Below are 24,286 nucleotides of genomic sequence, written 5' to 3' on the forward strand. Positions count from 1 at the left end.
TAGAAGGCCCATTCCTGTCAGCACTTGCTGGCAGAGGAATTATTATTACTACTGTGGGTTGCAATTCCTTTTGACTATTTGCATATTAGCAGTAACATTTAATTGTTTTGAACCAAAAAACCCCCAAAAAAGGAGGTTGGGCACCTATGATAAAAGATTCTTGTTTTTTTACAATTTTTACATTGCAAAAAAACAGAGACATCTGCACGGGCTGGCTCCAGAAGAAAGCCAGTTACATTTCCAAGGATCACACCGTTCCTGGATGCAGACTGTTCACCACACTGCCTTCTGGGAAGATACAGAGAAATCAAATCCAGAACTAATAGATTAAAAAACAGCTACTGCCCTTAAGCCATCAAATTCCTCACACCTTCAATCTCTCCTTCATAGACTGTTGTGCAATAATCCCCACCGAAACTCAATCGGCACATTTGCACTAACATGGATACCATTTGCACCATTGTTTAATGATTACTGTTTTAAAATACTGCTATTCTTCACTGTACCAATTACTTCATTTGTGTGCTACTAGGTGCTTTTATGGTATATATTGTATTTGTATTAGCTGCTATAGTTTTTGGTTGGTGAATGCTTGTCTGTCTCTCTGTGTTAGCCCTGCGATAGACTGGCGACCTGTCCAGGGTGTACCCCGCCTCTCGCCCGATGACAGCTGGGATAGGCTCCAGCAGGTCCCGCGACCCTTAACAGGAATAAGCAGTTACAGAAGATGAATGAATGAATGACATAAACAAGTTATTTGGACTAGATTTTATAGCATCCATAACTCACATACAACCCACTATTATTGTTTCATTCTCATGCGCTCACAGGCTTTGCCTACCATAATTCAACTCCCAAATCAGAAGATCCTTCTTCTCTTTATTCAAAATGGTATATTTATATCTCACAGGTTTTTATTTATGTGTGTGTGTTGTGTTAGTTTAAAAAAAATGATTTGAGACTAGTTTGATAGGTAAAGATGCAGATTTCTCTGTTCTGTCCATGATATACAGTCAGTTTAGCCAGACACAACAAATTTGTCATGTTCATTGAAATTACTACAAAGCACGAAACAAACATCCATCCAAGTTTATTCACTTAAAGCAGTAGAAAGATTAATACTCAATGGATTGATTCAGGGCCACAGTTAGAGGAGATACGAAACAAAAGTAAGACAGGTAAAAATAAATAAATAGTTTCACATCTGGTTGCTAACCTGCAAGTTGTGTCTGCCTTTGAGTATAAATTAACAAAACACTACATGTCAAGAGAGATCAGAATATCAGATATTTTCTCCCCTCCCATTGTGGCCTCCCTGTTACCTTGAGGGCACAATTAACTCACCACTTACGTAACACAGTGTGAATATAAGAAAGGACCAGTGCACTGCACAGACCAGAGAACCAGCTCTTGGTTGTCCCCATCTCTCAGGTAATCCTCTGTGTTCATCTCTGAATCTGTTTATGCATTTTAAATTCCACTCTCATTTAATATTTCTTTTTGTATTTCAGAGTCCCTCTGAAGCCTTTGGTCAACATGCCTTCATCTGCAACCTGCACCTCTATCATCAACCTCCGCTACCAAGATGGTAGTGAGGGAAGCCCGTCTAACCCTGCCAAGTACAAAAACCAAGACTATGCGCAGCTGAAAGATGACAACCTCCGCGAGGGACGGCTGTTTCTGGACAGAACCTTCCCACCCAACAGCGCTTCCTTGGGTGACCTAGGTTTGAGCGACTTGCCGGATAATGACGTGGAATGGCTTCGTCCTTCGGTAACATGATTCAGACTGGGTTTTTTTTTTCTCCTGTTTTTCCTCTGTATGTGCATTTAAATTCTTGTCAGCATCACGTTAATTTTGTCTACTGTCTTGTCCAGGAAATCTTGAGAGCACGCAACATCAACTCCGAACCAATTTTCTGTACAGAAGGAGCCTCTAGATTTGACTTTAGCCAAGGCCGTGTGGGTAAGGAAAGATTTCTGGCTTAAAGCTGAAGACAACAAAAAAGACTGACTTGTTTAGGTGTAAATGAGAACTATGTGGCAGTACTTAAGAGAAGTATTTGCTTTCTTCACCTACCAGGTAACTGCTGGTTTCTTGCGGCAATTTCTTCACTGACTTTCCACGAACACCTGATGGCTCAAGTTGTGCCCATGGACCAGTCCTTCAATAACTATGCAGGAATATTTCACTTCAGGGTAAAGAATTAATCTAATGGTTTATTTCAGTGTGTCAAAGAGATTCTTTCATGATACTTTGGAACGATAGATTGTGGTTATTAATTAGTTTTTGTCCTCAGTTCTGGAGGTTCGGCAAGTGGGTGGATGTTGTCATTGACGACTACCTGCCAACATACAATAAGCAGCTGCTGAGTGTGAAATTCAAAGGGGAATATGAGTTCTGGGGTCCTCTGCTGGAGAAAGCATATGCCAAGTATGTAACTATCTCACAGTAAAGAATTTGTGGTACAGACATCAGAATCAAGATTTAAAACCTCTGATTCCAAACATGTTTCCTCTCTCCTTCAGAGTCTGTGGTTCATATGCAGATATGATTGCTGGGCTGCCATCAGATGCCTGCAAAGATTTCAGCGGAGGTGTGAGCATGACTTACAGTCTTACGAAAGAGCACTCCTTAAGTCATGTTGACGAGCTGTGGCTTCAGCTGAGCAGAGCCAATGGGTGCAATTCAATGATTTGCTGTGGGACTCCCCCGAACATCATCGGCAACACTAACTTGGTGGATGGACATGCTTATTCCATCACAAATGTGGCTGAGGTAAACAATGACTCTGAAACATATATGCAAGAAGAAGTCTCAAAATGAAAGCCATAAGAACTTAATTAGCAAGATTTTGACAGTATTATTTTTGCACTGGTTGCTCATACAGTTCTAGAATTATTCCAAGTTTCTGATTTTTATTTTTATTTATTTATTTATTTACCAGGTCAGTTATTACGGCTCCAAAGTAAGGCTGGTGCGAATCATGAACCCCTGGGGAAAAATGGAGTGGAACGGAAAGTGGAACGACAAGTATCTGAATTTATTCCTAAAAGAAAATGAAAATGAATTTGTTTATATTATTTTCAAGAAAGGAAGCAAAAATAAGTCCTTTCCATTGTTCCATTCCACTGTTCAGTCCTTGATGTCTTTCTTGTGCTCAGCTGCGATATGTGGAAAAGTGTGAGCCAAGAAGATCGGAAGAATTGTTTCAACCGTAACGATGGAGAGTTCTGGTAAATCAAACAGCAGCGCTGTCATAAACTAATGTATAAACATTATAGAAGTGTGGAAAGACTTCACAAGGTGCCTTTACAAATGATAAAAACAAGCAAGCATACAATTTTGGTTTGGATGTGGGGTAGCAGTACTTGGAGTGAAGTTTCTATGCTCAGTGTTAACATTTGATTTCATTTTACATGTCTACCAGGATGGAGCTGAAGGACTTCTGTTCCAATTTCAGTATGCTTTCCATCTGCTGTGAGAATCCTAACTTCCTTGATGGCGACTATACCTGCCAGTGGAAATCCATGACTTACGATGGCAGCTGGGTTGCAGGGATAAGTGCAGGTGGCAGCCTGCATAAATGTGAGTCCAGTTCAATCACTTACTGCTAACTGGGAACAATATGGTTTATCTCTCATGCTTTTTACCCTTTAACCCTCTTTTAAAATGTCACTCAATTTGCGTCTATGTTTGTCATTACCTGTAGCCACCTTTGCAACAAATCCTCAGTACCGCATCCAGGTGAAAATCATTGACGAGAAGGAGAGGGGAGACCAAAACGTCGTACTCTCCCTGATGCAGAAACCTGAGCAGGAACATCGCAGAGAGATAAAGTTCCATCCAACCACATTTACCATCTTCAAGGTGTTCATTCTGAACTACTGTCCATGAAATATCAAGCAATGATTTAATAAGACAAAATTCATATTAGCAAATGTGGAAATTTCTTAGTTTCTGACTGATCTGAAAATCATATAATGACATTTCTGTTTCACATTTAACAGGTTCCACCAGGGGTAAGTACACAGGAGAGCATATATCACACTTCGGCTGTGTGTTCACAATCAAATCATCATCAAATAGGCTCATAAATAAATAAAGCTCAGGAAAGAATTTCGTTTCATAAAATGAGTTCCATATTCATTCCAGACCAAACAAGGACGTCTGGGACCCTCCTTCTTTTACGGAAAAAGGCCTGTGAGGGACCAACAGAGGTACATTTGTAGGGAGGCCATTGAGGTGCACAGTCTGCAGCCTGGAGAGTACGTGATTGTCCCCTCCACCATGGAACCCCACACAAATGCAGAGTTTGTTCTCACTGTCTACACCAAGGCCGACGCTCAGATCAGGTAAAGACTTCTCAGATGCTGCAACGAAGGCTTTTATTCTAAAGACCATTTGAGTATCTAAGCCATGCTGAAGGATTGCCATGAGAGTCAGACATTTTCCAAAAATAACAGAAAGACTTTAACACATTCTCCTCTGTATCCAGCCCCCATACTGGAAGGGGAGATGATGATGACCACAAGGAAGCAGAGGTATGAAATTTAAAGAAACAAACTTGTAAACTTTAGAGCCTCTCACCCAGACAGATGTTTGTGATGATCTGACAAGCTTTGTTCTCTTCAAGGTCCCTACAACTCCAGATGAGGGAACGACTGACGTCAGCCGTTCCTTGTTCAATCGCTACGCTGATCAGGTGTGATATTACTTTTTGCTTTCTCTTCACTTCTTTCTCTTTCATTTCTGATCTCTATCAAACATAGTTTCTGTGTCCATTGTCAGAACGGAGAGTTGAATGCCATGCAGCTCCAGAAGCTCCTGAATGACCAGTTTCCTCATGGTGAGTTGACTTATCACATTGGCTCTTGAAACACTCAAAATCGTGATTCATTTGTTGTAAATTCTGACTCCTTTTTCATCACAGGCCCCTACCGCGGCTTTAGTGTGGACACCTGCAGCAGCATGATTGCTATGGTGGATGTATCCTTAAATACTGAAATGGTTTCCTGTCCTTTTCACTAAACAACAAAAACATTTCAGTCAGAATGAAACATTCTCACCTGCAATTGTTTGTCGTGTCTTCTATGAGATATCCTTAACATGCACAGCTTGACAAAAGGATGATGATGACCTACACTGAGTTCTCCATTCTCTGGAAGAAGATGAATGAATTCAAGGTAATCCAGATAATGATAGCTCTATCCCTCTGAGATGTATTACACATACTTAGTGATGAGCAGTTAATGATTTAAAAAAATCTCTCTCAGGATCTCTTCCACCGCTCTGATCTGAATGGCAACGGATCTCTGACTAAATACGAGCTCCAGAACGCAATTCAGGCTGCAGGTACGACTGTTTATCTTTGCTTTTGGACGTCGCTATAACTTAGTAAGATGCTTAAACAATCACCACAGGAACATCCTTTATATCTGGAGTTATATCTATATTCTAACTGGAGTATTCATCACTTTCTCTTTGTGTTCATACCAGGAATTGATACGAATGACTCCATGGTTAGCATGATGATGTTTCGGTATTCGGTATTCTCATCCACCTCCTTGGAGCAGTTCATCACTCTCATGCTTCGCCTTCAATACACATCAGGTGAGTGACCTGGCAACTTTAACATCGCTTACAAAAACACATAAAACTTGGTGTTAATTTGATCAGAATGTAGACGGCTGTGGGGCTGAACAAGTAAATCCATTTTGTTCATCCATTTCAAAATGTGTTGAAGCTCATAGTGCATTAAATAAACCTGAGTGCTTTGCTTTGCAGACACTTTCAATCGCAAATCAACCAATGGAACGATGACTGTGACCTGGGACGAGGTGTGTATTATTTAGTGTATTATCACATGATGCCATCTATTGATGTATTCCTCATTACTTAATACAAACATGCAAAAGATAATCATATTATCTGACCTAAAACTAGCATTAATACATTCCCATATATAAATATCACAAGTCAAATATTCAAATATAGTCAAATATTGAGGCTGCAGCATCAGTATTGGACATTAATAAATGTGGTATTGGGTCATCCCTTTCTGCTATATGTTATACTATTATAAATTTCTATATTGTGTATGGAAAGCACTTAACATAAAGACAGTTAGAGATAGTAATGCTAAACTGCCTTTTCTTTTTTCAGTGGTCCATCCACACCATCTACAGCTAGACCAAAGCTGTCACAGACGTCAGGAGACACGTGAAAAAAGATTCCTGCAACCGAGCATTGCTTTTATTAGAACTGATGTCTTCCTGTACGAAAACACTGTAACGCAGTAACGCAGTAATACAATGAAAAAGAAAAAGAATCAATAAAATGTGTTACTCTGAATTGTCTTCTGTAATGGTCATTCTTTTAATATGGAATTTAATATCGAACTGAAAATGTCTGAAGAACAGGAAATGTCTGAAAGAGTTAACTGTGAACAAGTGATTATTTTATTAATTCATCACCGACTACATCTGATAAAAAAGTGAATAAACACCACACGTCATTCCACGCTAGTCCATCCTCCAAATTGAGCATTAAGATTTAGTTTTCCTATTTACATTCCAGTATGTGATGAAGTTGTCAATGTTTTACTCATATTTACAGATCAGCATTGTTATTTCATTTAAATAAAAAGTCCACCCGTTCCTGTCTCCCGGTCCATGAGAGCACCGTTTCAAAAAGTGGTTTCAGGAACCACTGTTGGCAATCTTTTACACTATCATTTTTGTCCCATGGAAAGACTGTAACCAGCAATGAAGAGTTCCAGCTAACAAGAATTTTTAGCTCATTCCTATGTGCTATTGACCTCAATCTCATTTGGACCGTTGCAGGAAACACCCACCAGTGTTGCCAAATGTGTATAAATTCACAACTGAAAATAGTCCGCAGCAAATAACCATTCCCACCGGTTTGAAGAACATTTGTTAAAACCGACAGAGCTCAGCTGTTGTTGGGCAGTAATTGAAACTATAAATATTTAAATCCTCAGAAAGGACCAGTGGGTTTGGAAAACAAAACGATTGACAGAAGAAGAAACTTGTTGGGTTTTGTCTTTCCATGGGATTGATTCAAGAAAAAGAAAATAACAAAAACATTTGTTAATCTTATCCATTCAACTGAGAAAAAGGTTGAGTGCAGTTCAGGTATGTTTTCATTGTGTGCTGGACAACTCTTAGTCCTCCTCTTTCTCGATGTAGCTCTTACATGCAGAGCGTGCCATCTGTCTGGCCATGTAGGCCATGTGTTCAGCAAACTTGTTCACCTTCTTCTCGGGTTCCTCTATCTCCTCACCTTCCCTTTTCTGTTCATCTTCTTTTTCCTTTCTTTCTTCAGTGACTGCTTCCTTCTTTTCTGAATCCTTTTCTTCTTTCTTCACTGCCTTCTCCTTCTGGGGTTTTTTCCTTTGCCTGTCTTCCCTCTCTGTATCCCTCCTACCTCTGCCTCTGTAATCCTCTCTGCCTTGATCTCTGTCTCTGTCTCTGTCTCCTTGCACACATCTGATGGCAGCCCAGCAATCATATCTGCATATGAACCACAGACTCTGAAGGAGAGAGGAAATATGTTTGGAATCAGAGGTTTTAAATCTTGAATCTGGTGTTTGTACCACAAATTCTTTACTGTGAGATAGTTACATACTTGGCATATGCTTTCTCCAGCAGAGGAGCCCAGAATTGATTTTCCCCTTTGGAGCTCACAAGAAGCAGCTGCTTATTGTATGCTGGCTGAGGTCCTTCAACATGTGCAGCAAGATGCTGGAAATATTCTACCGGTCTGTGGTGGCCAGCACACTTTTCTCTGCTGTGGTCTGCTGGGGGAACAGCATTACAGCCAGTGACGCCAACAGGCTGAACAAACTGATCAGGAAGGCTGGCTCCATCATTGGCTGCAGACACATTTGAATCAGTGGTGGAGAGGAAGACTCTGAACAAACTGTTATCAGTCATGGATAACCCTGACCACCCTCTCCACCACACAATAGACAGACAACGGAGCACCTTCTCCAGAAGGCTCAGACAACTCCGTTACAGGACGCTACAGGAACGGTGCAGCAACAGTGAAATTATCCAGTTTGTGATTAATAAAGCATCTATCTATCTATCTATCTATCTATCTATCTATCTATCTATCTATTCAGGTCAAAGCTGTGGGACACTGTGCAAAAGGAGGTGCGGGAGGAGTGTCTCAAAGTGCGCGAGGATGGAGAATTCTGGTAAAGCTGTCAAAACAAATACTTCTAAGTGTTAGGGAGGAATTTGTGGTGATGCAGATGAAGAAGAAGAAGCACCAGAGTCCTATATGTCTTAGGCTGAAGGAGTTTATTTAGGCTCGATCAAGGAGAACAGAAGCTTCGTCATCACAACATAAGTGCATGAGTCCACCTCAATTCTAAGGGACAAACAGTAAGCTCAGATTCTTATACTAGAAAGGTGGGCCGAGGCAGCAAAGGGGAGATGTGTTAATATCCATTGGCTACAGAACATAAACGTGAAGATAAGCATTCACACCAACTAGGAAATACAAATTGTCTTCCAGGAACGGAGGACATTATCATCCAACTCTACAGCTGTGCCTGTAGACAGCCAGACAGTGAGATTGAAGACGGCAAAGGGACCATGGCCTTGGCATGTTTCCTCAAAGAGAAAATAGGGCAGATAACTGACCCCAGCAGTAATCTAACATTAACTACACAAACTATCTATCAGGAAGAGCAATTATTCTCTAACACTAAGCAGCATCCAAATCCTCTTCAAAACCAGTCACAATAGTCTTTTGAATATTTTTTACTCTGACCTGCCGCTGAGATTCACTTGATTCATTCTTCTGGTGGCCATCCATATTTACATTTAAAGTAATTCATTCAAAACTAAAACTGTCAACCAAACGGCCAATTCTTCATTCTCACTTCTGAGAATTCTCATTTCTAGAAAAAGAAATATTGTGTCACAACTTGGTATCTGACCAACTCTCATCTGCACTAGACAAGCGTCTGATTTTCACTTGCCAGGATATCTGACAGGTGAAAGCCTTCATTATCACATTAAAAAATGTCAAGCATGGTGACACGTCACAATGAGAAAAAACATGAAAAAAAAATCTTGAATTTGCAAACCTGTGCCCTTCTTGGTTTTGTAAGCCTAGTTTTGATTTCAGTGCATAATTCAAGTCATTTAATATTCACAGTTTAATTCAATAAGCCAAAGCGCATCCGAACAGCAAAATGTATCAAAAGTTTAAAGTAATAAATAAAACTGGCTACATTACTAGTAAGTCACTAGTGTGGCTGATACAAGTACTTTCCATTTTTAATATATATAAAAGCTCATTTAAAAGATAGCAAATTCTCTATAAATATATGCTTACTTAAGTATCTCAATCAGATGCTAAATGATGTACTAAAAAAACTAAAAAGATAAAATAATTTTCGCATATATGATGTAAATGGATTTAAAAATATTTAAACGTGACACGATGTTCCCACTCCTGTCCAGCAGGTGGCGACTGAGCGCGTCTTCCACGTCGACGTAGCGCGCAGCTAGAAGCAAATAAGTAGTGACGTTTTATTTCCGCGACTGTTACAGTTAATAAGCGCTCCCAACCAACCTGTAGTGATGGGCACGGCAGTTCTTTTGACTGTAATGAATCACTAGAATCAGTTCATTAAAATGATTCGTTCAAAAGATTCGTTCACCGAATCGTTCCGTAGCAGGAGCCCTGATTGATGTCACACGCATCCACATCCGGTGGTTGCCAAGGCAACCGCTCAGCGTATCTGTGGTCGGCAGCCCGGCGATCTGCGACATCAGTCCATACGGTTGACCAATAAAAGTTCAAATCACAAGCATTAGAGCACTAAATACTAAAATATATGAATGGAGATTGACACAAAGACGTAGTACGTTATACTAATTAGCAGACAACGGACTGAATCGGTTAGTCTATTGTTCCACGGTGGCACGTAGTACAGCCAACAGAAAACTTACTAAAATACAAATGACAGTAGGCTACCACTGCGGCTAAACACCAGTATGTTAACGTACATGCTAACATACACACTGAAAGTGTCCGTCAAATAACAGCATGTTTAACATTAGCATGTTAGCTTCTAGCCTCGTTTTATTCTATACAGTTTATAGGCTACTACACGGTGCTACACGGATGTCAACAAGCCAGCGCTAATTACAGCATGTACAGTTACTAAACGTGTCCCCTGCCCTGAGTGGCAGTTCTATCTGTGTGTTCAGCAGTAGCCTACGCGAGTGATTGACACAGGCCTCGTGATTCGCTGTAAGATTCTAGGATCACTAGAATCGCGAACGTACTGATTCGCTAATCTTGCAGTATCCTACGTTCGCCAATCATGAGTGGCAGTGCGAACGTGAATCGCCTGACAGACTCACCTCTGTTTGTAGCGAGTGACACAACACTACAGCAGCAGGAGGAGTTTATATATATATATATATATATGTATATAAAAACCACACACATCACAGCTACAGCAGAAATTACTTTTAAAAACTTCAGATATTTAAATCTGCCTGGCAGTCAGAGCTTATAGACGTGTATTAATGTAAGGGTATTATATACACTGTTTTATATTATGTATTCCCCTGTAGGTCTAATGCAAATATGGTGCTCCGTCTGGTGCAATAATACATACCGAAGACCGAACATTATGTGCGTGCATTTTTCCAGCCTGTGTTTGTGACCAAATGTCTGATTGTTAGAGTTCCCGGCCGGCACGCTCGCTGCAGAGCTCAACTGAACTGAGAAAGGAACGAATCAGTTCATGAACTGATTCTGTCCTTGGCACGGCACGTTCGCGGCAGAGCTCAACTGAACTGAGAAAGGAACGAATCAGTTCATGAAGTGATTCCATTCAGTAGCCTACGTTCACTCAAAAGATTCGTTCAAACGAACGAATCATTCGCGACCGACGCAACACTAGCGTTGGTTGCTAGTACAGTCAATGGTTGCTGGTCCTTGACTTTTTCAGTGTTCAGTCTGGTGTCGTGGTGTTGCCGGAGTCTTTATTGAACCTTTAAAGTGGAGTTAAATAAATGCAACTCCACGCTGCTTTTCAAATAACACACGTAAGTTGACGCAATTTCTCCTTATATCCGGTAGTTGAACGTTAGCAATGTAGTTCGGTAAGAGGAGTGATGATGCACAGTATAAAAGATAAAATGATATATTGTGCTTAATTTGTCTCGTTTGGGTAAAGGTGTGTGTTAAACACCTTTATTGACCTTATCATCTCGTTTTTCTTCGACGATGTGAATGTGCTACTAAGGGCCTACATCTACCGTCATTTCCGGACTATAAGCCGCACCCGACTGGGCTATAAGCCGCATGGTGTTTTAATGTTTAATTACCGTAAGGGTTTCTTCTACCACGGAGGGGATTTGTCGGGACAGAAATGACTGTTTGGAAAGCGTCCCATTTATTTACATTTGAGAAACACAATAAATCTTTCAATCAATCAATCGATCAAACTTTCACATCTTTGACATTACAAACAGCATTCGTGCAGTGCACACATAGGCCTAATACAACGGTGAGCTCCTAGCGCACTTCCTGGAGTCATAGTACCGTAGTAGTGCACAAAAAACAAAGCTTACAACGCTTGACGAGGCAATAACGTTAAATGGCTAAATTTAATTCGTTTTTAAAAGTGCTTGCCTGTAACACGGCAGCAAAAGTGCAGTAGGCCGGCTGCTCAACAAAATAACCAGCATCTTTTTCGAAAACAGCCAACACAGCAGTAAAGGTGCAGTAACACGGCCGTTTACTGTATCAAAATAACCAGCCTACTATACCAGAAAAGTCAGCCAGATCGATCGCCTTTAACTTAAAAGCAGCTCTCGTACTGCATTTGGACTCACTTGGTTTGTTTTGCTCTCGTTACCTGGCGCGAACTGTCTGTCTCGCTCCTGCGCTTCCATGATAGTGCGCCCCTGGTGACCGTTAGCTGTAAGAATCCATATGCCACCTGATGGCAGTGTGTGAATGATGGGTAAGTTAACATTCCTTTAGTGACACTTAAAATGAAGTGCCGACAACTGATGTTAACAAACAATACAGCTACCCTTCTGTTGCTTCTCTAATGTTGTCGTTTTCATTCTCTTACAAGTTGCCATGTGTCGCTCTAAGCTCCCAGCTAATGCAGCACAGCTGACAGTTCATTTCATACAGGTAAATTTATATCTTCACCTTATTTTGTCGTAAAATGGAAGCCACTTCTGTTGTGATGAAACTAAAAGTGATATAGCTGGAATTACCGGCAGATTGTTCAGTGGTGATCATTGGTTTTCTGAACACAAGAGGATGGTAACGTTTCGTCTGAATTCCCTTGATACTTTGTTTCACAATTATTTTTTTCTTGTTTAAGGTGTTCAGATCTGCTGAGAAGTGACTGATCGTCAATCCAGCTGCACTATTGAGATGATCACTGTAAGTTAAATTATAGATGCGTCATGTTTGTTTCGTGAGCTCACTTTCATACACTGAAAATGGGCTTCAAAGTCTGAACAGGTTTATACAACAAAATTGCAAAAATGCTCATGTTGTACATTAGTGGGTTCATTGAAACTTCTTTGCCCAGTGGTCAAAGAATCCCTGAGCAGCTTTATCAATGATGAAAACCTGGAATAGGAAGTGCCGTCTGATGCAACGACTGACAATTTTTTTCTGATCCACTTTTCTGAGTCTTGAAGTTGCACTCGATGGATGTTTTCAAAATCAATTTGTATGTTCTGATGTCTTTATCTCCCCCCTCATATTTGTTTTAATTACAGGTGCACTTCTGCCAGCGTGACTGTCGCCTGATGTTTGCAGTCAAGTTGATTTGACAGGTAGATTTTTAAGCTGCTGTACAAATAGTCATGATTAATTGTTGTGATGAAATCTAAACTGAAAATGCTGGAATTACCGTCAGATTGTTCAGTGGTGACTCTCGGTTTTCTGAACATTAAATGGCAGCATCTCAGGATGTGAATGAAATTATTTGCAAACTAAACCTGTTTTTTTTTTTTGTCATTCAGAATTAGATGGTTGCTGCAATGCTGCCTCAGTATACCTGGATGCACTATTTGGTAAGATATATCCATTCATAAGCAGAAATATTAACTTTTTAACTAGAGACCTAGGCAAATACCTGCTGATAAAATGTTCAGAAAGGCTGTCCAGTAATGTCCTCTGCTGGGAACTGACTAATTGCAGTATTAACAGGTTGTAGTGAAAATATTTTACCATAAACCTCTTCTGTGGAGTTGATGTTGGAGTGCATAAACATTAAGTTTTTGTGTCTAATCAAGCTGTTTGTCTTCTTCAGATGGCAAAAGGACCAGTGGAAATTGTTCTGAAGATGGATGGCATGTTGAACATTTTACTGTGTGAAAGTGCATTGATTCAATGTTTAACAAATTAAAATTTTTTATTTGTAACCAACTGTCCAACTACTTTTTGAGTTAGAGATGCAATATCATACATTCAAAAGGGAGCGTCTGTTAATGTACGTGATGTTGGACCCAAACAAAATCAACGCTTATAAGACACTATCGACACATGCTTTTATTTTTATTTGCAGTGTAGTTAGTTTCTCACCAGTCAAAATGCAGCCAATTACAGAACCAATAACTACTTTTACTTGTCCTTGAGTCTTGCTCAAAGTTTGTTTTTGTTTTTGTTTTTTGTTTTTAAAGTATACTTTGTGGATAATGTTTCTCAGCAGTGTTCAAAAATGAGGATTACATACTAGTTTTCTCCACTTCTCTTCAGAACTGTCATTTAAACATCCTCATGAGTACATGTTTTAAGGGGGTGTGAGCTGAAGCTGATGGATGATTTTAAAGCAAAATGCAAATACTGGTCTGAGGTGTTATTACCTTGGAAAAACAAGAAAGTGATTCTGTTAGTTTGAGGCATATTTTCTGCCAAAAGAATCATTGTGGAGAGTGATCTTCAACTGATAAAACTAGACAGGCTACAACTGCACCAACAAATTCATACTCCCCTGCAGACATATTGACAAGATAGTGCTGGTTTTAGGTTTTTGGTTGTTTTTTTTCCTAGTAACGGTAAACCAGCTTTGAAATTAAATCTCATGTGGTCTGTTCATTCTTTGGTAAGACAAGCCTCTGAGCTGCATGGAGATGACATGTTTGTGCAAAACCTTTTAATCGTGTTATTGCTGCATGTTCTCACAGTGTCTTGGGGGGCTTCCAGAGATGTCAACAATGTTAGTGTTCAAGTGCCTTTATAAATGTTCAGCAGGGTTGAAGTCAAATGGAGGAAAATCTGACAGTTGGGCTCTTTGGTCTTGAAGTTCTTGCAAAGCTTGTGTCCAGTATCCTGCTGCAGTAAGAATCCTTGTCCATAAAAATGCAAACTGGAAGGTGTAAATTCCAGAAAATTAAAAGCTAAGGTGGGAATGATATGGTGCAGATGTCCAACTCCAGAGCAGCAAAGATACAGACATGATAATTCACATGTTTCACTGTGTGAAAAAATACATAATACAAGTTACATAGATAATAGGTAGGAGTCTATACAGTCACTGTCCCAATCTTAAATGACCACAGTCTGGAGAACAACAGTTAAATGTGGAACAAAGAGAAAACATTGCACGGAATTAAATGGTAGATAAGTCCTAGTATACAGACAGATATACTCCATAATGGGTGTCTGTGGTTCTTTAGGGGCGGTCCAAACTCGGGGTGAGTCCAGTATTGTCTTTGAAATACCTGTATGTCTTAACCCAACTCAAGTGTCTGCTTTGGAGACCTTTTCTCTTCCTCTAACATTCTATTAGACCATACCCCCTTACAAACCTCCAGTCTGATTTGACTCTGAGAATGCTCCTCTTTGCTTAGAATAACCGTTTGATTTCTTATGCTAACTTAGTTCCAGTGCCATGTTTCCCTCCATCACAATACGGTGTTCTGTTTGGAAACGTGAGGCACAGCCGTGTTTACAACAGATAGACAATGACTGATTTACTTGTAGCAAATGCTCTTGCTGAGTATCTCCAGGGTTGATGGGGTAAGAAGAGATAAACGTATCATAGTATCCCTCCCTTTCTGCACAACAGATGTTGCAGAAGTATGCAAATTATTGTTCACTGAATGTTACAACATGTTTGACGTGCATCAGTCCTGAGGTTGACTGACTTGATCCAGCATTGCCTTCATGAACTGAGGTTTAGATGCAAAACAAACAAAGGCTTTACCTTCCACAAAGGGAAGGTTCAAGTGGATGAATTCACCCTCGCTGTTAATAAGCGTGTCAAGATTATAAATTCGGTAGGGGTGGGACTCGATTAAAAAGAATAATTAATTAGAGGCTTTGTAATTAATTAATCTTGATTAATCACATTTTAATTGCATAACAATATTTGCCCCAAACTGAACAGACCTAAAGTTAAAGTACCATGAACTGAGGTTTAGGCTGGACGTAAGGGAAGCCCTGTGAAATTTAAAGGCCAAGATTGCAAGGATACTCAAAGATATTCTGCTCAATGAGGGGAGGAACTTTGAGGATGAAACGTTCCCAGCAAACCTCAACTCTGGGAAAACTGGAGGGTAAGACAGCTGAGGAGTTCAACGAGGTGGAGTGGCTCTGACCACATGTAAGTAAACTTGTCCAAATTTTATAAAAGAGGACAAAAAAAAAAGAAAAACCCAAATGACTCTGACCTTTTACAGGGTATTATGATCCCTCATTTGTTGTGGACATGACTTCAAGGTTTGACTTCAAACAAGGATGAGTTGGTATGCAAACTTAAATTAGTCAATGTATTGTAAAGCCAACGTAAAAAGGCAAAAGCTTCATGAAATAATTCAACTGCAGTTGTGTGCTCTGTGCTTGTATCCAGGCAATTGCTGGTTCCTTTCATCTCTCGGAGCGCTGACTTTCCGTAAGCCACTGATGATGCAAGTGGTGCCTCAGGACCAAAGCTTCAAGGATAACTACGCAGGAATATTTCGGACCAATCCACAGTACCGTCTCACAATAACAAAGTACCAGGGAGACAAGAACGTCTTATTGTCTTTGCTGCAGAAACCTAATGAGGAATACCGCAGCAAAGTCAAATATCACGAAATGGGCTTCACCATCTACAAGGTCAGTGGTTTGTGTTTGCTGATGTGTGAGTAAACTGACCCAGCAGTTATCACTGGCTGACAGTGGCATGTGACCTCTGAGGTCATCAGGTCATATAAAAGCCTCTGCTTGGCCATTGTTCTCTCTCTTGCTGAAGAGCACAGAGCACAGACAGTACCCACAAGACTGAATGGCAAAGAGAAGGCGCAAAAACACATCAAACAAACTCTCAAGACATGTGGGTATCCCAACTGGGCCTTTGTCAAAGGCTCAAAAATATATCCCAAAAAGGAGAGGAGGAGCACAACAAAAGAAAGAACATCGCCAACCCGTACGTGGCTGGGGTGTCGGAGAAACTCCGGAGAATTTTCAGGAAACACAGGATTCCAGTTAATTTCAAACCAGGGAATACACTTGGGCAAAAACTGGTCCACCTTAAAGACAAAACACCCAGGCAAAAACAGAGTAATGTGGTGTATGCTGTTCAGTGTATCGAGAAGTGCACAGACCTGTACATTCGGGAAACCAAACAACCCATCCACAAATGCATGCACCAACACAGGAGAGCTCATCCATGCTGGCAGAGGAATAATTATTACTACTGTGGGTTGCAATTCCCTTTGACTATTTGCATATTAGCAGTGACATGGAATTGTTTTGAACCAAAAAAAACAAAAAAGGAAGTTGGGCACCTATGATAAAAGATTGCTTGTTTATTCATTCATTCATCTATCTTGTAACCGCTTGTCCTGTGAAGGATCGCGGGGTCTGCTGGAGCCTATCCCAGCTGTCATCGGGCGAGACGCGGGGTACACACTGGACATGTCGCCAGTCTATTGCAGGGCTAACACAGAGAGACAGACAACCATTCACACTCACATGCACCATAAAAGATTGTGTTACGGTAAATAATTATTTCAGAAAAGGGGTGAAAATGTTTTAGCTTGATTTGTGCATTGGTTGTTTTTTTGTTGTTTTTTACAATTTTTACAATTTTTACATTGCAAAAAAACATCTGCTGGCTCCAGCATTTCCAAGGATCACACCGTTCCTGGATGCAGACTGTTCACCACACTGCCTTCTGGGAAGATACAGAGAAATCAAATCCAGAATGAATAGATTAAAAAACAGCTACTGCCCTTAAGCCATCAAATTCCTCACACCATCAATCTCTCCTTCATAGACTGTTGTGCAATAACCTCCACTGAAACTCAATAGGCACATTTGCACTACCATGGATACCATTTTCCATACCATTTTCTTTTCCATTCCCACCTGCACCCTATAGAGAAAAAATAAATTCCTCAATTCCCTTAGGGGGTTAACTGTACCGCTTGTTGAAAAGTTTTACATCATATGACATGAATAAGTTATTTGGAGTAGATTTTATAGCATCCATAACTCACATACAACCCACTCTTATTGTTTCATTCTTATGCGCTCACAGGCGTTGTCTACCATAATTCAACTCCCACATCAGAAGATCCTTCTTCTTTTTATTCAAAATTGTATATTTTTAATTCTCTCCCAGGTTTTTATTTGTGTGTGTGTGTGTGTGTTGTGTTAGTTTAAAAAAATTATTTGAGACTAATTTGATAGGTAAAGATGCAGATTTCTCTGTTCTGTCTCATGATATACAGTGGACTTAACATGTCAGTTTAGCCAGACACAACAAATTTCTCATGTTCATTGAAATTACTAAAAAGCACGAAACAAACATCCATCCAAGTTTATGCACAAAAGCAGTAGAAAGGATTGATTCAGGGCCACAGTGAGAGGAGATATGAAACAAAAGTAAGACAGGTAAACATAAATAAATAAATACATTCACATCTGATTGCTAACCTGCAAGTTTTGTCTGCCTTTGAGTATAAATTAACAAAACACAACATGTCAAGAGAGATCAGAATATCAGATATTTTCTCCCCTCCCATTGTGGTTTCTTTATTACCTTGAGGGCACAATAAACTCACCACTTACATAACACAGTGTGAATATAAGAAAGGAGCAGTGCACTGCACAGACCAGAGAACCAGCTCTTGGTTGTCCCCATCTCTCAGGTAATCCTCTGTGTTCATCTCTGAATCTGCTTTTGCATTTTAAATTACACTCTCACTTAATATTTCTTTTTGTATTTCAGAGTCCCTCTGAAGCCTTTGGTCAACATGCCTTCATCTGGAACCTGCACCTCTATCATCAACCTGCGCTACCAAGATGGTAGCGAGGGAAGCCCGTCTAACCCTGCCAAGTACAAAAACCAAGACTATGCGCAGCTGAAAGATGACAACCTTCGCAAGGGACGGCTGTTTTGGGACAGCACATTCCCTCCCAACAGCGCTTCCTTGGGTGACCTAGGTTTGAACTACTTGCCGGAATGGCTTCGTCCTTCGGTAACATGATTCAGAATGGGTTTTTTTGCTGTTTTTCTCTGTATGTGCATTTAAATTCTTGTCAGCATCACGTTAATTTTGTGTACTGTCTTGTCCAGGAAATCTTGAGAGCACGTAACATCAACTCCGAACCAGTTTTCCGTTCAAAAGGAGCCTCTAGATTTGACTTTGGCCAAGGCTCTCTGAGTAAGGAAAGATTTCTGGTTTGAAGCTGAAGACAACAAAAAAGACTGACTTGCTTAGGTGCAAATGAGAACTATGTGGCAGTACTTAAGAGAAGTATTTGCTTTCTTCACCTACCAGATAACTGCTGGTTTCTTGCGGCAATTTCTTCACTGACTATCCACGAACACCTGATGGTTCAAGTTGTGCCCATGGACCAGTCCTTTAATAACTATGCAGGAATATTTCACTTCAGGGTAAAGAATTAATCTAATGGTTTATTTCAGTGTGTCAAAAGGATTCTTTCATAATACTTTGGAACGATAGATTGTGGTTATTAATTAGTTTTTGTCCTCAGTTCTGGAGGTTCGGCAAGTGGGTGGATGTTGTCATTGACGACTACCTGCCAACAAACAATAAGCAGCTGCTGCTTGTGAGCTCCAAAGAGGAAAATGAGTTCTGGGCTCCTCTGCTGGAGAAAGCATATGCCAAGTATGTAACTATCTCACAGTAAAGAATTTGTGGTACAAACACCAGAATCAAGATTTAAAACCTCTGATTCCAAACATGTTTCCTCTCTCCTTCAGAGTCTGTGGTTCATATGCAGATATGAATTTTGGCAGGCCATCAGATGCCTGCAAGGATTTCACCGGAGGTGTGAGCATTTATTACAATTTTAAGGAAGAGCACTCCTCAGGTCTTGAGAAGCTGTGGCTCCAGCTGAGCAGAGCCACTGGGTGCAATTCAATGATTTGCTGTGGGACTGACCTGAAAGGGGTAAAAATGGTAAGAATTCTTGTTAGATTTTTCTTAATCACACCTTTGTTTAGGACTTTTAAACTTAGTTTTCCATCTCTGTCTCTTTCAGGGGACGATGGACAACAACTACGAGACTGGATTGGTGGATGCACATGCTTATTCCATCACAGCTGTGACTGAGGTAAACAGTGACGCTGCAAAAGTATATGCAAGAAGAAGTCTCAAAATGAAAGCCACAAGAGCTTAATTAGCAAGATTTTGACAGTATTATTTTTGCACTGGTTGCTCATACAGTTCTAGAAGTATTCCAAGTTTCTGATTTTTATTTATTTATTTATTTATTTACCAGGTCAGTTATTACGGCTCCAAAGTAAGGCTGGTGCGAATCATGAACCCTTGGGGAAAAATGGAGTGGAAAGGAAATTGGAACGACAAGTATCTGAATTTATTCCTAAAAGAAAATAAAAATAAATTTGTGTATATTATTTTGAAGAAAGGAAGCAAAAATAAGTCCTTTCCATTGTTCCATTACACTTTTCAGTCCTTGATGTCTTTCTTGTGCTCAGCTCCGATATGTGGAAAAGTGTGAGCCAAGAAGATCGGGAGAAGTGTTTCAACCATGAAGATGGAGAGTTCTGGTAAATCAAACAGCAGCGCTGTCATAAACTAATGTACAAACATTATAAAAAAAAATGCACTATGAGTGTGGAAAGACTTCACAAGGTGCCTTCACAAATGATAAAAACAAGCAAGCATACAATTTTGCTTTGGATGTGGGGTAGCAGTACTTGGAGTGAAGTTTCTATGCTCAGTGTTAACATTTGATTTCATTTTACATGTCTACCAGGATGGAGCTGAAGGACTTCTGTGTCTATTTCAAAATGCTTTCTATCTGCTGTGAGAATCCTAACTTCCTTGACGGCGACTATACCTGCCAGTGGAAATCCATGACTTACGATGGCAGCTGGGTTGCAGGGATAAATGCAGGTGGCAGCCTGTATAAGTGTGAGTCCAGTTCAATCACTTACTGCTAACTGGGAACAATATGGTTTATCTCTCATATTTTTTACCCTTTAACCCTCTTTTAAAATGTCACTCGATTTGCGTCTATGTTTGTCATTAGCTGTAGCCTCCTTTGCAACAAATCCTCAGTACCGCATCCAGGTGAAAATCATTGACGAGAAGGAGAGGGGAGACCAAAACGTCGTACTCTCCCTGATGCAGAAACCTGAGCAGGAACATCGCAAGGAGAGAAAGTTCCACCAAACTGCACTTACCATCTTCAAGGTGTTCATTCTGAACTACTGTCTGTGAAATATCAAGCAATGATTTAATAAGACAAAATTCACATTAGCAAATGTGGAAATTACTGAGTTTCCGACTGATCTGAAAACCATATAATGACATTTCTGTTTCACATTTAACAGGTTCCACCAGGGGTAAGTACACAGGAGAGCATGTATCACACTTCAGCTATAGGCTCATAAATAAATAAAGCTCAGGAAAGAATTTTGTTTCATAAAATGAGTTCCATATTCATTCCAGACCAAAAAAGGACGCCTGGGACCCTCCTTCTTTGACGGAAAAAGGCCTGTGAAGGACCAACAGATGTACAGTCGTAAAAGGGATGTCATTGAGGTGCATAGTCTGCAGCCCGGAGAGTACGTCATCATCCCCTCCACCATTGAACCCAACACAAATGCAGAGTTTGTTCTCACTGTCTACACCAAGGCCGACGCTCAGATCAGGTAAAGACTTCTCAGATGCTGCAACGAAGGCTTTTATTCTAAACACCATTTGAGTATCTAAGCCATGCTGAAGGATTGCCATGAGAGTCAGACATTTTCCAAAAATAACAGAAAGACTTTAACACATTCTCCTCTGTATCCAGCCCCCATACAGGAAGAGGAGATGATGATGACCACAAGGAAGCAGAGGTATGAAATTTAAAGAAACAAACTTGTAAACTTTAGAGCCTCTCACTCAGACAGATGTTTGTGATGATCTGACAAGATTTGTTCTCTTCAAGGTCCCTAAAACTCCAGATGAGGGAACTACTGACGTCAGCCTTTTCTTGTTCAATCGCTACGCTGATCAGGTGTGATATTACTTTTTGCTTTCTCTTCACTTCTTTCTCTTTTATTTCTGATCTCTATCAATCATAGTTTCTGTGTCCATTGTCAGAACGGAGAGCTGAGTGCCATGCAGCTCCAGAAGCTCCTGAATGACCAGTTTCCTCATGGTGAGTTGACTTTTATCACGTGTGCTCTCGAAACACCCGAAATCTTGACATTAATTTGTCGTGAATTCTGACTCCTTTTTCATCACAGGCTCCTACCGCGGCTTTAGTGTGGACACCTGCAGCAGCATGATTGCTATGGTGGATGTATCCTTAAATACTGAAATGATTTCCTGTCCTTTTCACTAACACACAAAAACATTTCAGACTGTCGGAATGCAACATTCTCATGTGCAATAGTTTGTCATGTCTTCTATGAGATATCCTTAACATGCACAGCTTGACAAAAGGAGGACGATGACCTACACTGAGTTCTCCATTCTCTGGAAGAAGATTCATGAATTCAAGGTAATCCAGATAATGATAGCTCTAACTCTCTGTGATGTATTACACATACTTAGTGATGAGCAATTAATGATTTAAAAAAAAATCTCCCTCAGGATCTCTTCCACCGCTCTGATCTGAATTGCAACGGATCTCTGACTAAATACGAGCTCCAGAACGCAATTCAGGCTGCAGGTACGACTGTTTATCTTTGCTTCCGGACGTCGCTATAACCACAGGAACAGCCTTTATATCTGGAGTTGTATCTATATTCTAACTGGAGTATTCATCACTTTCTCTTTATGTTCATACCAGGAATTCATGTGAATGACTCCATGGTTAGCAGGATGATGTTTCGGTATTCGGGATTCTCATCCACCTCCTTGGAGCAGTTCATCACTCTCATGCTTCGCCTTCAATACACATCAGGTGAGTGACCTGGCAACTTTAACATCGCTTACAAAAACACATAAAACTTGGTGTTAATTTGATCAGAATGTAGACGGCTGTGGGGCTGAACAAGTAAATCCATTTTGTTCATCCATTTCAAAATGTGTTTAAGCTCATAGTGCATTAAATAAACCTGAGTGCTTTGCTTTGCAGACACTTTCAATCGCAAATCAACCAATGGAACGATGACTGTGACCTGGGACGAGGTGTGTATTATTTAGTGTATTATCACATGATGCCATCTATTGATGTATTCCTCATTACTTAATACAAACATGCAAAAGATAATCATATTATCTGACCTAAAACTAGCATTAATACATTCCCATATATAAATATCACAAGTCAAATATTCAAATATAGTCAAATATTGAGGCTGCAGCATCAGTATTGGACATTAATAAATGTGGTATTGGGTCATCCCTTTCTGCTATATGTTATACTATTATAAATTTCTATATTGTGTATGGAAAGCACTTAACATAAAGACAGTTAGAGATAGTAATGCTAAACTGCCTTTTCTTTTTTCAGTGGTCCATCCACACCATCTACAGCTAGACCAAAGCTGTCACAGACGTCAGGAGACACGTGAAAAAAGATTCCTGCAACCGAGCATTGCTTTTATTAGAACTGATGTCTTCCTGTACGAAAACACTGTAACGCAGTAACGCAGTAATACAATGAAAAAGAAAAAGAATCAATAAAATGTCTTACTCTGAATTATCTTCTGTAATGGTCATTCTTTTAATATGGAATTTAATATCGAACTGAAAATGTCTGAAGAACAGGAAATGTCTGAAAAAGGAAACTGTGAACAAGTGATTATGTTATTAATTAATTACTGACTACATCTGATAAAAAAGTGAATAAACACCACGTCATTCCACACTAGTCCATCCTCCGGAGCACCGTTTCAAAAAGTTGTTTGAAGAAAATGTTGGCAATCTTTTACACTATCATTTTTGTCCCATGGAAAGACTGTAACCAGCAATGAAGAGTTCCAGCTAACAAGAATTTTTAGCTTATTCCTGCTATTGACCTCAATCTCATTTGGACCGTTGCAGGAAACACCCACCAGTGTTACCAAGTGTGTATAAATTCACAGCTGAAAACAGTCCGCAGCAAATCACCACTCCCACCGGTTTGAGGAACATTTGTTAAAACCGACAGAGCTCAGCTGTTGTTGGGCAGTAATAGAAACTATAAATATTTAAATCCTCAGTAAGGACCAGTGGGTTTGGGTAACAAAACGATTGACAGAAGAAGAAACTTGTTGGGTTTTGTCTTTCCATGGGATTTATTCAAGATAAAGAAAATAACAAAAACATTTGTTAATCTTATCCATTCAACTGAGAAAAAGGTTGAGTGCAGTTCAGGTATGTTTTCATTGTGTGCTGGACAACTCTTAGTCCTCCTCTTTCTCGATGTAGCTCTTACATGCAGAGCGTGCCATCTGTCTGGCCATGTAGGCCATGTGTTCAGCAAACTTGTTCACCTTCTTCTCCGTTTCCTCTATCTCCTCACCTTCCCTTTTCTGTTCATCTTCTTTTTCCTTTCTTTCTTCAGTGACTGCTTCCTTCTTTTCTGAATCCTTTTCTTCTTTCTTCACTGCCTTCTCCTTCTGGGGTTCTTTCCTTTGCCTGTCTTCCCTCTCTGTATCCCTCCTACCTCTGCCTCTGTAATCCTCTCTGCCTTGATCTCTGTCTCTGTCTCTGTCTCCTTGCACACATCTGATGGCAGCCCAGCAATCATATCTGCATATGAACCACAGACTCTGAAGGAGAGAGGAAATATGTTTGGAATCAGAGGTTTTAAATCTTGAATCTGTTGTTTGTACCACAAATTCTTT

General features: G+C 40.1%; 2 protein-coding genes and 1 long non-coding RNA gene across 8 annotated transcripts; all 3 read left to right on the forward strand.

The window, feature by feature from the left end:
- The first annotated feature begins 1,410 nt into the window (after nucleotides 1-1,410).
- On the forward strand, nucleotides 1,411-6,362 carry LOC311502870 (calpain-2 catalytic subunit-like). Its single transcript, XM_084565296.1, has 21 exons — nucleotides 1,411-1,431; nucleotides 1,512-1,773; nucleotides 1,878-1,965; nucleotides 2,083-2,198; nucleotides 2,300-2,433; nucleotides 2,529-2,778; nucleotides 2,948-3,033; nucleotides 3,165-3,236; nucleotides 3,431-3,588; nucleotides 3,713-3,870; nucleotides 4,011-4,022; nucleotides 4,156-4,355; nucleotides 4,499-4,544; nucleotides 4,637-4,705; nucleotides 4,792-4,849; nucleotides 4,934-4,989; nucleotides 5,118-5,186; nucleotides 5,277-5,355; nucleotides 5,500-5,613; nucleotides 5,788-5,840; nucleotides 6,166-6,362. Exons 2-21 carry the CDS (start codon nucleotides 1,537-1,539, stop codon nucleotides 6,190-6,192), a joined length of 2,082 nt encoding a protein of 693 aa, XP_084421422.1. The 5' UTR covers nucleotides 1,411-1,431; nucleotides 1,512-1,536; the 3' UTR covers nucleotides 6,193-6,362.
- Nucleotides 6,363-12,384: 6,022 nt separating this feature from the next.
- On the forward strand, nucleotides 12,385-13,520 carry LOC311502991. Of its 2 annotated transcripts, XR_014699568.1 has the most exons (4): nucleotides 12,402-12,465; nucleotides 12,810-12,866; nucleotides 13,056-13,106; nucleotides 13,346-13,520. It is a non-coding gene; the product is annotated as an uncharacterized lncRNA (long non-coding RNA). The 2 variants fall into 2 exon arrangements; XR_014699567.1 differs by having other exon boundaries at nucleotides 12,385-12,866.
- Nucleotides 13,521-18,093: 4,573 nt separating this feature from the next.
- On the forward strand, nucleotides 18,094-23,151 carry LOC311502873 (calpain-1 catalytic subunit-like). 5 transcript variants are annotated; one of them, XM_084565301.1, is made up of 22 exons: nucleotides 18,094-18,173; nucleotides 18,254-18,503; nucleotides 18,602-18,689; nucleotides 18,807-18,922; nucleotides 19,024-19,157; nucleotides 19,253-19,451; nucleotides 19,534-19,605; nucleotides 19,774-19,859; nucleotides 19,991-20,062; nucleotides 20,272-20,429; nucleotides 20,554-20,711; nucleotides 20,852-20,863; nucleotides 20,970-21,172; nucleotides 21,316-21,361; nucleotides 21,454-21,522; nucleotides 21,609-21,666; nucleotides 21,755-21,810; nucleotides 21,943-22,011; nucleotides 22,104-22,182; nucleotides 22,303-22,416; nucleotides 22,591-22,643; nucleotides 22,969-23,151. In XM_084565301.1, exons 2-22 carry the CDS (start codon nucleotides 18,279-18,281, stop codon nucleotides 22,993-22,995), a joined length of 2,094 nt encoding a protein of 697 aa, XP_084421427.1. In that variant the 5' UTR covers nucleotides 18,094-18,173; nucleotides 18,254-18,278; the 3' UTR covers nucleotides 22,996-23,151. The 5 variants fall into 5 exon arrangements, with proteins under 5 accessions (XP_084421427.1, XP_084421430.1, XP_084421428.1 ...); XM_084565304.1 differs by having other exon boundaries at nucleotides 20,272-20,411; XM_084565302.1 differs by having other exon boundaries at nucleotides 19,253-19,442; nucleotides 20,548-20,711.
- Nucleotides 23,152-24,286: the final 1,135 nt, after the last annotated feature.

This window comes from Chelon labrosus (genome assembly GCF_963514085.1).
Source record: "Chelon labrosus genome assembly, chromosome: 17".
NCBI lineage: Eukaryota > Metazoa > Chordata > Actinopteri > Mugiliformes > Mugilidae > Chelon > Chelon labrosus.